At 36.6% G+C, this 14,096-nt stretch overlaps 1 protein-coding gene across 3 annotated transcripts in view; it reads left to right on the top strand.

The window, feature by feature from the left end:
• The window catches only part of EIF2B3 (eukaryotic translation initiation factor 2B subunit gamma), a 142,729-nt gene that overhangs the window by 56,012 nt on the left and 72,621 nt on the right, over positions 1 to 14,096 (top strand). For all 3 annotated transcript variants that reach the window (XM_057708806.1, XM_057708797.1, XM_057708817.1), the window contains exon 5: positions 11,258 to 11,369. In XM_057708806.1, coding sequence (XP_057564789.1) covers positions 11,258 to 11,369 — 112 coding nt within the window. The remainder of the gene's footprint in view (positions 1 to 11,257; positions 11,370 to 14,096) is intronic.

Genomic DNA, 14,096 nt, shown 5'->3' with positions numbered 1-14,096 from the left:
CTTTTAATAACTGAACCTATGACCAAAAAGCTTTGTTAGATCACAGTTTTTATATAGGTTTTAGTTTTTCCTGGAATGATGTGTTTTTTCTCTGGAGTTTTTCCCTGGAATGATGTGTTCTTTAGGTTTTTCTTAGCCAGCATTATGTAACCCATTGTTCTGTCATATATTAACGCAGTCTGTTACAATTATTAGAAGTTATGTATGGCTTATTAGTACCTGACTGTTATTAATAGAGCCACCTAGAATGTTCATTCCTAGCATTTGAGTAATGTAGTTTGTACTGTTAGCTTTCCTCTTCAGGGCATTTTGTATTATAGCACTGAAACTTCTTTCTAGTTGCTTTTTGTGTTAAAGCAATCACTGATGTAGATTAATTGTTGAATTCTCTTTCTACCTTGTTATTATGTATGCTTCTTGTGTGGATCAGTCCTTTTGTTCTTGATATAGTTTCTACTTCTGTGAAGTCTGGTTTGCTTACTCACAATTCTCTGTATTCAGCCTTTTCTACCTATACAGATAAAAACAACTGTATATCCAGACTTTATAAACATATGTATATTTTATAAATATTAATATTTTCTTTTTTTCATACTCTTCTACTTATAACAATTAAAAAAAAATTAAACACCCTACTATAGTTACTCTTCTTGGTATTATAACTTTTTAGTACATTACATATTACCCTTTATCTCTTAAGTATTGTTATAAATGCATAGCTTTTCACAATTTTATTTTAAATTAACTCTATTATCTATCACCCATTTTTAAATGTTTTGTTGCTTAAATCGTCACAACGTGGTTGGTGGAAGTTCCTTTAAGTTGGCTCTTCTATTCTCTTGAAAAAGTGTGATGTACACTGGTAACTTGCTGTATAGTTAGAGTATGAGTATGGAGGGCAAGGAAGCAGGAAATGGTACTGGAGAGAATACAGGGATTAAACTGAAGGTTTGAACTTTATCCCCCAAACAATGGGGAGTTGTTTGAGGAATTTTAAACAAGAGAATGTCATATTCGGATTTGTGTTTTAGAAAGATTTTTCATTCTTAACATGAAATTTTGGACTCCTCAATAGCTATATTTTGTTATATTTAGGGCTGATTTTCACCTAAATGAGTTTTAAATGTTTACCGTGGAGTGCGTGCGTTTCAATGATAAGCATTTTTTTAAAAGAATCCTAAATTTCTCAGATTGTATATTTGGCTTCCCTCTTGCTTGCTCTTATGTGCTAGAACAGTCCTCTTTTTCTCAGATATTGTTTAATAGTCTGGACCTCTTAGGTCCAAGTTTCCTAAATGGTGTTCTTGCTGGCTTGTTAAAGAGTGGCTAATGGCAGGATGTTTCAGGAGCCTTCGTTCTCCCTTGCTGCCACTTCCTTCTCAGATTTGTAGGAGCTGCAGATACTAAGGAGGGCAGAATCAAATTTATGTTTGGATTTTTTGGACTGTTGTGTTTGTTTTTTCCCTGCTGCAAGCCTTTATGCATGATGTTCTCCACCAGAAATGCTCGCCCGTTCCCCGCAACACATGCACTCTAAATCCAGCTTAGCCTTCACGTTATTTGCTGAGAGAGGCCTTCCTTGACCTTCTAATATGAAATTATAGCCCCTTGTTTGCCTACATGTGGCAGCCCTACTCTTTTATTTACTCTCCTCTACTGGACTATAAGCTCTGTGAGAGTAGGGATCATGTCTGTTTTGTTCACTTTATCCCCAGCATCTGGCTCAGTTATGGCCCTGGGTGACCAGCCAGTAGATATTACTGAATGGGTTGAGAGGCCTGCCTGTAAAGGTAGGTCTTATTGCCCCTGAGGTAAGAGAAAGTAAATGCAAACCCTAGATGTTTAAATCCTAAAAATTTGAGTCTGAGCTGTAGTTGGATTCATGAGTGGATATTATGAGTTCAAGTTTCAGCAGTATAGATTTAGCACACTGATACCACATTGCCTTTTTTTTTTTTTTTGCTGCACCATGCAGCTAGAGAGATCTTAATTCCCTGACCAGGAATTGAACCTGTGCCCCTTGCAGTGGAAATGCAGAGTCCTAAACACTGGACCCCGGAATTCCCATTACCTAATAATTTGTGTTTAGAAATATTTTCAAGATTTTTAAATTAAACAGCTACTGTAGCATGGTTGTTAAAAGCATAGGTTCTGGAGTTCAGATTGGGTGGGCTTCAGTGCTCAAAAACTGTGTGGTCTTGGACAAATTATCTAACCAACCCGAACTTCATTTTCTTTAGCTGTGTAATGAGACTGAATCCTTTGAGGATTTTTGTGTGAGAATTAAGTGAGATGTTTGTAAAGCATACGATCTACTTCTTGAAATGGTGTAGTTGGCCCTCCATATCCGGGTTTTGCAATTTGAATTTAACCAACCAGTTGCGTAAAGATAATTAATTTCCATTTACCATCCCTTGCTTGTTAGAAAATCCAAGATTTCCTTGTTTCTCAGTTTCAGTGAGAACATAGTATATTTATTTTGCCTAATTACAGATAACATGTTTACTAAGAGGCTTTTTTTTTTTCCTGGACATTCTTATATGCAAATATTTAATGCTACATGCCTGCCTAGTTCTTAGAGTTATATATAGCTTTGGTCCAGACTAGAATCAGTATATATCAGTGTGCTTCAGAATCTCACAAGTGAAAGCTGTCACTTGGTTGTCACCTCTCAGTCAGCTCAGCTCCCTCTGTAGTAACAAATGCTGGCAGGCAATTCTGAGCCTGTATTTCTTTTGCTTCAGCTTCCTTTATTTTTCTCAAACCTCTACTGAAAAAACAAAAAACAAAAAAAACTTCTACTCCTGCTTAGGCTTCTGCTTTATCTTTTTTCTCTTCTCAATCCCATTCTCACTGCCCCTCCCCCCTTTTCTCCCTAACTATATCCAACAGAAGTGACTTGAAATCCCTGCATACTCAAAACTGAAATTCTTGTGATTGAGGAAACAGTATATAGAAATAAGTTCAAAAATGCTAGAAATGTTGTGTGACAAGTACAATAATAGGAGCATGTACGGAATACAAGGGAGCAATTAAAGTCTTAGTTACAGGAAAATATGTTTTAAAGGAATGATATTTGAAAACAAGGTGAGAGATCTATTTAGGTACAAAGAGGGTAGTTGGTATGAAATCAGATCCCTGACTAACAAATGCATTAAATTTTGATGTAGTCACTGAGTTTAGGACATACTATGTATAAAATCTATACTAAGCCCTACATGAGAAACATAAATAATCAAGATTTGCTTACAAGGTAAAATCTAATGAATGGGGCTAGGTCGTTCTGTTATTTACCAACTTTTGTATCTATCTATGGCCTAACTGCACTTTGTGGATAGTTCAAGATCACATCAGCAGTAAGCAGTAGAATCAGAACTTGAACCCGCACCTTCTAACTCCATAGCCTGGGCTTTCTGCTTCGTTTCTTTTTTCTTTTTCTTTTCTTTCTTTCTTTTTTTTTTTTTAGTTTAAATTTTTATCAATCTTTTATATGCCCATAATTTTAAAAGTGATATAATTCTCCAAGATATATTAATAAATAGCAACCCCCATCCTGTCTATCCTCACCTCACTCAGAGGCAGCCACTTTCAACATTTTTAGCTAATTTTTTCACATTTAACCCCGCATCTCAAATAACATGCTTTTGTTTGTTATGTCTGGATATTTTTAGTTTTAGGAAATATCTATTTATTTCCTACTATGAAACTTAAAGGTTTAATTCCATTTTACCACACCTTCTGCCCCCACCACCATATATGCAAACTTCCAGTCTCTCTGGCTTCAGCTGCTTTTAGTGTTACCTGAATATTTAATGTTTACATTATTTTGAATGTATAAATGGTATTCACAGCTGAACCTTGTAGTATGTTGTTACTTTTCTCTTTCTTCCTTTTATTTTCCTAAAAATTGTCTTGTTTTTTCATTTGCTTAGTTTCCTATGTATTTATTACTAATTCAGCCTTAACCCCAGTTGTATGAATTTCCTCAGTTTCCAACACCCTAAGTATTCCATCAATTTCAAATTCTTAAAAATCTCTCATGTAGGGACTTCCCTGGTGGTGCAGCAGTTGGGAATCTGCCTGCCAGTGCAGGGGACACCAGTTCGATCTCTGGTCCAGGAAAATCCCACATGCCACGGAGCAACTAAGCCTGTGCGTCACAACTGCTGCGCCTGTGCCCTAGAGCCTGTGAGCCACACCTGTTGAGCCCATGTGCCACAACTGCTGAAGCCCACATACCTAGAGCCCATGCTCCACAGCAAGAGAAGCCACCGCAATGAGAAGCCCATGCACCACCATGAAGAGTAGCCCCCACTTGCTGCAACTAGAGAAAGCCTGCATGCAGCAATGAAGACCCAATGCAGCCAATAAATAAATAAATTAAAAAAAAAAAGATCTCTCTCCTAGCTGCTCTGCTGTAGACCTGTCATTTTAGGTTCACCCTTCACTCTCATACCTTGAACCTCATATTTTCCTCTTTCTTAGTTTATCTACTTTTTTTATGGGAGAGGCTAGGTATAAAATTCCCTCGGAAATCCTGTCTCCTCAAAATTTTGAAGGTATTATTTCACTATCTTCTAGCTTTTCTATTAAGTTTAACACCATTGTGATTCTTGATTCTTTGTATAAAACATTTATTTATTTATTTATTTATTTATTTATTTTTGGCAGCATTGGGTCTTCGTTGCTGGAGTGGGCTTTCTCTAGTTGTGGCAAGCGGGGACTACTCTTCATTGCAGTGTGCGGGCTTGTCATTGCAGTGGCTTCTCTTGTTGAGGAGCACGGGTCTAGACATATGGGCTCAATAGTTCTGGCTCTCGGGCTCTAGAGCACAGGCTCAGTAGTTGTGGCACACAAGCTTAGTTGCCCAGTGGCATGTGGGATTTTCCTGGACCAGGACTCAAATTCATGTCCCCTGCATTGACAGGCAGATTCTTAACCACTGTGCCACCAGGGAAGTCCCACCTATTTTTTTTTTCCTTTCTAGAAGCTTGTAGGATCTTACTGTTTCTAAACTTCTAATATTTCACATTGATATGCCTTAGTATGATTTAATGTCATCGCCTGCGTTGGATGCTAATGGGCCTTTCAGTCTGAAAGTTCAAGTCCTCAGTTCTGAAAATTTTTTTCTCAAATTAATCTCCTTTAAAAAAAGTTAAGCGAACTTTTATTAATACGTGTTTCATGTTCTCTTAGATTCTAATTCTGTATTTGTTTGCCTGATTTTTTTCATTGAGGTATAGTTGGTTTATAATATTATATGTTTCAGGTATACAACAGTGATTCACAATTTTTAAAGATTATACTCCATTTATAGTTATTATAAACTATTGGCTATATTCCATGTGCTGTACAATATATCCTTTTAGCTTACTTATTTTACTTTTTAAAATTATTTATTTATTTTATTTATTGGCTGCATTGGGTCTTCATTGCTGTGTGCGGGCTTTCTGTAGTTGCGGAGAGTGGGGGCTACTCTTCATTGCAGTGCACAGGCTTTTTATTGTGGTGGCTTCTCTTGTTGCGGGGCACGGGCTCTAAGCGTGCGGGCTTTAGTAGTTGCAGAGCGTGGGCTCAGTAGTTTGGCTCATGGGCTCTAGAGCACAGGCTCAGTAATTGTGGCATACGGGCTTAGTTTCTGCATAGCATGTGGGATCTTCCCCGACGAGGGCTCAAACCTGTGTCCCCTGCATTGGCAGGCGGATTGTTAACCACTGTGCCATCAGGGAAGCCCTAGCTTACTTATTTTATACATAGTTGTTTGTACCTCTTAATCCCCTACCACTATCTTGCCCTCCACCTTCCCTCTCGCCACTGGTAACCACTAATTTGTTGTCTATATCTGTGAGTCTGTTTATTTTTTGTTATATTTTCTTTTTTGTTTTATTTTTTAAATTCCACACGTAAATGATAACGTACAGTATTTGTCTTTCTCATCTGACTTATTTCACTAAGTAAGCATAATACCCTCCAGGTCCCTCCATGTTGTTACAAATGGCAAATTTTCATTCTTTTTTATGGCATATTAGTATTCCATTGTATGTATATACTACATATTCTTTATCTGTTCATCTATTGATGGACACTTAGGTTGCTTCCATATCTTGGCTATTATAAATAATATTGCCATGAGCATTAAGGTGCATGTGTCTTTTCGGGAAAGCAAATCGAAACCACGAGATATTACCTCACATCTGTCAGAATGGCTGTCATCACAAATAGAAAGATCACAAATAACAAATGTTGGCAAGGCTGTGGAGAAAAGGGAACCTTTGTACACTGCTAGTGGGAATGTAATTTGGTGCAGCCACTGTGGAAAACAGCATGGAGGGTCCCCGTGAAGCCAAAAATAGAACTACCGTATGATTCCACTCCTGGGTATATATCCAAAGAAAACAAAAATGCTAATTTTTTTTTTTTAACCCACCAGTCAACTCAGACTTTAAAATGTCTACAAATGTGATCTTATCCCCTCCCAACCCACTATTGTCCCCGTCTAAGGAAATTATCAATACGTTACTGAATCCTGTTTTTGGTTTTTTTTTTTTTTTTTTTTGGCTTTACTTTATCTCAGCTTTGTGTATTCTAAAAATATATATATATTGAGATATATAGCTATTGTAGTTGCTTCCAATTTTATAAAAAAGATAGCATAATGGATGTCATCTTCTGGGACTTCTGGGACTTTCCAATACTATATTACTGAGGTTCATCCTTATTGTTATGTGCACTATAGTTTCTTCATTTTGGTGCTATACAAAATTGCACTGTATAAATACACTACAATTTATTCACTTTCCAAGGAATGAGGGCTTATATTGTTTCCAAATTTTTGCTGTTATGACCAAGTGCTGTTATGAACATTTGTATACATATCGTTTAATGGGCATATGTGAGAGTTCTGGGTTGTAGAATATATGAATGTTCAATTTTGAGAGTAATGCTAAACTGTTTTACTCTTTTCCAAAGCGGTTATATCAATTTCCCCAACTACCAGCGATTTAAAAGAATTCATCAAATTCATTGCTCCATCTACTCCCCAGCACTTGGTGTTGTCAGATTCTTTGTGTCAGTTGAGCAGAAGTAAAATGGTATCTTATCTCATTGTGATCTTTGTGTATATTCCCTTGATCTGTTGAGGTTGAATATCTCTGTTTGTTCACTGGTCATATTTATTTTCTCTTCTGTGAAATGACTGTTCGTATATTTTGCCGAGTTTTCAATGAGTTATTTGTGCTTTTCTTACTGATTTGTATTCTTACCACTTGTTTGTTGGTTGCGTATACTGCAAATATATTTTTCCAATAGAAAATGGGAAATTTTTTCTTTCTTTAAAATGTCTTATGAACAAAAATTTTGAACTTTAATCAAATTTTCCAAAATTTTAAAAGCATCTTTTGTGTCTTGAACTCCCTACTACAAGTTCTGAACAATGTTAACTTATATTTTCTATTAAGAATTTTAAAGGTTTTTGCTTCACACATAATTCCTTGATCCAGATATAGTTGTGTCTTGTATATGGTGTGAAGTTGGCATCCAGTTTAAACTCGTTTTCCATATAGATGTCCCTTTTTCCTTGCTCCATTTATTAAAGAGAACCTCCTCTCTCCAAGGAGAAAGGGTGAGAATCTTCTAGCAACACATAAGTTATGAACTTATGTAACCTAATCACAAAAGTAACATCTGATTACTTTTGCCACTTTTTGTTGGTAGAAGCAAGCAGTTAGGCCAGCCCATACTCAGGGGGAGGGGATACAGAAGGGCATGAATGTCAGGAAGCATTTATCATTCTTAGAGCCTGCCTACCACATCTGGACTCACTAATGTGTCTAGGGCCTTAGCTGTGACAACTGAGTTTCTCTTTCCATTTAGTCTTTTATCATACAGGAGGCTAGCCCAGGGGCTTGTTCACATGGCAGCAGCAGGTTCTAAGAGAATAAGAGAAGAAGCTACAAGGTCTCTTGAGGCCTAAACTCAGAACTCATACCGTGTTACTTCCTCTGCACTCCTGTTAGTCAAAGCTAGTCACAAGGCCAGCCTAAATATAAAGAATAGGAAACTAACCTGACTTTTTTTTTTTTCCTGTAAGCACTTTTTTTTTCTTCAGATTTTTTTGTTGTGGTAAAAAACACATAACATAAAATTTACCATCTCTTTTTAAAGTGATACTGAATACATTTATAATGTTGTAGCACGCATCACCACCACCCATCTCCATAACTCTTCTCATCTTGTAAAACTGAAACTTTATAACCATTAAATATAAATCCCCATTTCCCCCTCCTCCCAGCCGCTGGCAAATACAACTTGTTTTCTGTCTGTATGATTTTGGCTACTTTAAATACCTTATATAAGTAGAATCATACAGTATTTGTCTTTTTATCACTGGCTTGTTTCATTTAGTATAATGTCCTCAAGCTTTATCTATGTTGTAGCATAATTCAGGATTTCCTTCCTTTTTAAGGCTGAATAATATTCTCTTCTGTATATATACCACATTTTGCTTATCCATTTAATTCATAGATGGACATTGGGGTTGCTTCTACATTTTAGCTATTTTAAGTAATGCTGCTGTGAATATGGGTGTACAAATACCTCTTCAAGACCTTGCTTTCAGTTCTTTTGGGTGGAATTGTTGGATCATATGGTAATTCTCTTTTTAATTTTTTGAGGAACCACCATACTGTTTCCACAGTGGCTACCATTTTATGTTCTAGACCCTATTTCTTGATGGGAAGAGCTACCACAAGTTTGTAACTCTTTTAAATCTACTACATACACTATTAGTTTTGATTTGCTAATATTTTATTCAGGATTCTTGTATTTACATAATAAGTGAATTTGCCTGTAATTTTCCTTTCTCATATCTTTGTCTGGTTTTGGCATCAGAGTCATTCTGTCCTCATAAAATGAGATGAAATTCCCCACCCTAAACGTAATGCCTGTCACAGGGGTGGTGCACAAGTATATTTACTAGTTGAATGAATGAATGGATAAGTAAAATATAACTATAGAACAGACAGAGAAGTAAAAAACAACTGGAGAAATATATGAATATTTGATTATGACAGAATTTTTTAAAAAGAAAATTCATAGTTTTAACTGCCTTCTTAACCTTATTTGTGTAATCTTTCTCTTTGGATGAACATTCTAATGTTCTTGCTCTGCTTCCCAAGTAGAATTCACTTTGTTAAAGCAGAACAGAAAGAAACCTGTCCAAGTGTCTATAATTTGTATCATATTCTGAGGTCCCAGTTACCATGGTAGCTACAAAGAAGCAAATACAAGGAGGGGGCCTGAGAGTGAGGGAAATGTGACTGAAGTGCAACATAGCTGAAAAACTGACTTGTTGGAAATTATTGCTCCCAGGACATTCAGTAATTCAAGGTTTTTTGTGGGCCTAAGGAGTTGGATAGGGTAAGCACTCCAAATATATCCAAAAATAACATCTCTGTGTTATTTCTTTTTAAAATGTTGGCTGGTAATCAGACCTTTGCAGACTTTGTTATATTCTCAAGTTTCCATGTAATAGATGAATTGATATATGTCAAAGTTGCTGTGTGGCATTTGAAACTCTGCAAAATTTGGCTTCAATTGAAATTCCCTGTAAAACTTAGCTTCAAATTGGCATTATTTACCCCTCCTTCTTTGGAGTTCACTTATCTTGGTAATTGAAAAAAACATGTAATTTTTTGATAGTTTCTCCCTATTCAGATTAAAACACTGCATATGAGACCAGAGACCATCTGAAGGAATGAATGCTTTCAGTAACCTAAGCTAAACACATTATACTCTTGAGTAAAACATTTGGTTTTAGGTATATATGCAGCTGCAGCCAATAGGGAAGTGTGTTCAGTTATATAGTAGACATTGTCTGTCAGTAAGTATTAACTCGTTTTGTTCTCCTAACAGTTAGGAGGTAGACGCAGGCACTATTATCTCCTTTTTACAGATGAAGCTAAGGAATGGAAGTTTAGTATCTTGCTCAAAGACATATAACTAGTAAGTGGGATTCATAGCCAGGTGGTCTAGCTTCAGAGGCTCTCTTCTTAATCATTATGCTATGCTGCTTCTATGTGAAAATGCTGCCTCTATGTGAAAATGCTTTTTTGTAAGCTATAAATAGATACTGTATGGATGTTAGTCACGGATTTTATTGTGTTCAACACTGCACTAGATGTTGTGGGAAATCTAAAGGAATCATAAGACTGCTTTTGAAGACTTTGTAATCTTGCTGGGGGAAAGAAATATAACGCAGAAGACAGCAGTAATATGGCACCCTATAAGATCATTGTCTACCAGAGAACTCTCCGCATCTAGTAAATATGTGCCTTGTTTTCTTTCAGTGCTCCCATACACAGCATAAAATCTCGTGCATAGTAGACATATCGTTAATATTGGTTAAATGTGGATGTCCTTAAATGCTATTCCCATTTTCACAGTGAGCAGACCTAGGTTATTATTTGCAGAGAAACAGTTGCACTTTCTTTCTGTGCCATGCAGTGGGCTTGTGGTTTATCTACTTAATCTAGCTAAGCAGTATCTTGACTGCCCCTCTTTTTTTTTTAAACTTTTCATTTTTGATATTTACTTGTTTAGTTTTGACAAATAAAAATTACATATTTAAGGTATACAACGTGATGTATGTAGACGTTGTGAAATGATTACCATAATCAGACTAATTTACATATCCATCACCTCCTTAACTTTTAATTTTTGATATAATTTCACATTTATAAAAGGTTACAGGAGTAGTATAAAGATCACATATATCCTTTACCCAGATTCCCCAAATGTGAACATTTGCTCTAGTATTCTCCCACTTTCCCTCTTATGATATATATTCAATATATATCTGATATATATATAATATTATATAGGTAGTTATTATTTTTCTGAGCTATTTATGAGAATAAATGGCAGATATGATTCCCTTTACCTTTAATACATCAATGTGTATCTTTCCCGCACACCCCCCCCCCACCCAAAAAGGACAGTCTCTTAAAACAGAAAATTACATTGGTACAGTATTTTAATCTACAGACCTTATTTAAGTTAACCTAATAATATGCTGTAGAGCAATACAAAAAAAATTTGACTGCCCATGTTTTAAACATTGTGGTGAGTATGTATTACATAACACTCACTCCTGTATTTGGTTCCAAGAGCAATGTGAGCAGGTGCCCTCTCTCCTGACTTAGTCATGCAGGCGGGGCAAATGGCTTTGTTTGATTTTCCTTTTTTGTGTGTGATTCAGTGGAGCAGCGTGACTTCATTGGAGTGGACAGCACAGGAAAGAGGCTGCTCTTCATGGCTAATGAAGCAGACTTGGATGAGGAGCTGGTCATTAAGGGATCCATCCTGCAGAAGTAAGCCCTGGGGTTTTTCTTTTTGGCAATTCTCCTTGTCTTAAAACAAAATAAAACCACCCAGTGGATGGGAAAGCGGGAATGAAAACTAGATTAAACTGTGTGAAATTGACAAAAGTATGTGAATGTTTTCCCATGAGGTAGGATGGAGGCTTTTCTTTACCACACAAGCTTAGCTTTTCTCTGTGTCTTTTCCTGCCTAGGTGGAATCAAATCCTGCATGGGAGCAGGGCAAAGTAGCTGTGGAGAGAACAGGGAACAGGACTGTCTTTCTGACAGTGTTATAGAACTTCCTTTTTTTTTCTTTTTTTTTTTTTTAATTTGTGGTGAACACACAACCTAAAATTTACCACCTTAATCATATTTAAGTGTACAGTTCGGTAGTATTAAGTATGTTGATATTGTTGTGAAGCAGATATCTGGAACTTTTTCATCTTGCAAACCTGAAGCTCTGTTTCCATTAAATAGCAACTCTCCTTTATCTTCTCTCCCCAGCCCCTGGTAACCACCATTTGACTTTCTGTTTTACTGAATTTGACTGCTTTAAGTACCATTTATAAGTGGAATCATGTACTATTTGTCTTTTTGTCACTGGCTTATTTCACTTAATTAGTATAATGTCCTAAAGGTTTATCCACAGTGTAGCATGTGTCAGAACTTCCTTCCTTTTTAAGGCTGCATAAATTCCATTGTGTGTATACATCCCATTTTCTCTATCTGTTCATCTATCAGTGGACATTTGGGTTGCTTTCACCTCTTGGCTATTGTGAATAATGCTGCAGTGAACATGGGTGTGCAAATATCCCTTTGAGATCCTGCTTTGAATTATTCTGGATATATATCCAGAGGTAGGATTGATGGATTATTTGATAGTTCCTATTTTTTATTTTTTGAGGAACCTCTGTACTGTTTTTCATTTTACAATCCCACCAACCATGCACAAGGGTTCTAATTTCTCCATATCCTCATCAACACTTGTTATTTTCTATTTTTTTTATAGTAGCCATCCTAATGGCTATACATAGGCAGCCTAGTCACATTATCTTCAATCAGCATTTTACTGACTGCTTGCTCAGAAGCCATTATACTCAGAGCTTTACTCCCTGATGCCAATACATAGGAATGCTTAGTAAACATTTGGAGGCTGGATGAAATGAATGTAAGAGGAATAAATTGGGAAAGAAAAATATCATACTGGTTGGTGGGGTTTTTCGTGTTTGTTTGTGTGTTTGTTTTGCTATCCAGCACAACAGAGGTAGGAGACGTATTTCAGAGTATATATTTTAATGAAAATGAAGTTTAACTCTAGCTTGAAGTTGGCCCATTTACCCCTATGGATAAGAGTTGTGTGTTAGACCCTTGCATAGTAACACTTGTAGATTAAAGTGGCTGCTTCAGGTTGCATCACAGAACTTCCTACTACTAGTTTCTAATTAAATGTGAAAAATAAATGAAACTAAAAACTGGCAGAAATTTCAACAGTAGCACACACAGTAGGATAATCAAACATAATAAAGCTTAAAAAATTGGTGGCCAAGGAAAGAAACAAGATTCTGGTGAGAAACAGAAAGGAATAATGGTAGACTCCCAGCTCCACCCTATCACCACTCCCCAGAAGCCATACTGAAGTGTTAATGAAATCCTGCAAATTCTCACTAATAGCTCCAGATCTGGAAAGAAGCAGACTGAGTACATATCTGTACATTTATCTTCTTCTGACTGAGAAGCAATGGGAACAACTGCTGGGGAGCAAATGATGAAGCAGGGAAAATGAACAATGAAGTTGACTCTTTAACAGAAACAAAAGATCTAAGCCTAAAAAATGAATAGGTGAAATAATGTGAAGCTGGAGACCATCTTTCCATAGGAATGGGGGTAACCCCTTATGTATGTGGAATGAAACAAGAATACCTAACAGAGTCTCAGGAAAGAGAAATAATCAAAGACTCTACAGTACCTTGGTGAGTTCCCTATACCCTTTCCATCCTTCCCACTCACATCATTCCCTGAAGCCATAGTAAAGTACACAGAATACAAAATAACCAGCACTCACTGATAGCCAATCTCAGATACAGGAGGATGAGAGAGAAAAATTCATCTATAATATATCAAAATAGATAAAACAAGCTTGAACAAGACCGAAAGAATCAGTGTGTCAACTGTGAATTGTATAGCAAAACTGAGAGCAAGAAAAATGCCCTGCAAAAAACCAAAAACCAGACTTCCCTGTTGGTCCAGTGGTAAAGAATCTACCTTCCAATGCAGGGGACGTGAGTTTGATCCCTAATCGGGGAACTAAGATCCCATATGCCGCGGCGCAACTAAGCCCCGTGTGCTGCAACTATTGAGCCTGCACACCTCAACCAGAGAGAAACCTGTATGGCACAATGAAGAGCCTGCACGCTGCAGTGAAAGATCCTGCAGGCCACAACGAAGATTCTGCGTGCCGCAACTAAGACCCAATGCAGCCAAAAATAAAAAATAAATAAGTAAAATATAAAAAAAAAGAATAAACCTAGCAACATTAAAAAAAACCCAAAAACCTAGCAGCACACACACACAAAAACAGAAAACAAAAACCTGTCCTGAGAAAAACATAACTCAATGAATAAAAAGAATTTCCTTACAAATATACAATTCTACAACTGCAAAACAGCTCAGTAGATTGTGAATTTAATAAATAAGAGTTCGGTGATGAGATGATAAAACAAAAAAATGAGATAAAAG

The sequence above is a fragment of the Hippopotamus amphibius genome, chromosome 1, assembly GCF_030028045.1.
Source record: "Hippopotamus amphibius kiboko isolate mHipAmp2 chromosome 1, mHipAmp2.hap2, whole genome shotgun sequence".
Taxonomy (NCBI): Eukaryota; Metazoa; Chordata; class Mammalia; order Artiodactyla; family Hippopotamidae; genus Hippopotamus; species Hippopotamus amphibius.
Note: the sequence above shows the minus strand (reverse complement) of the source record. Positions and strands in the feature narration are given on the sequence as shown.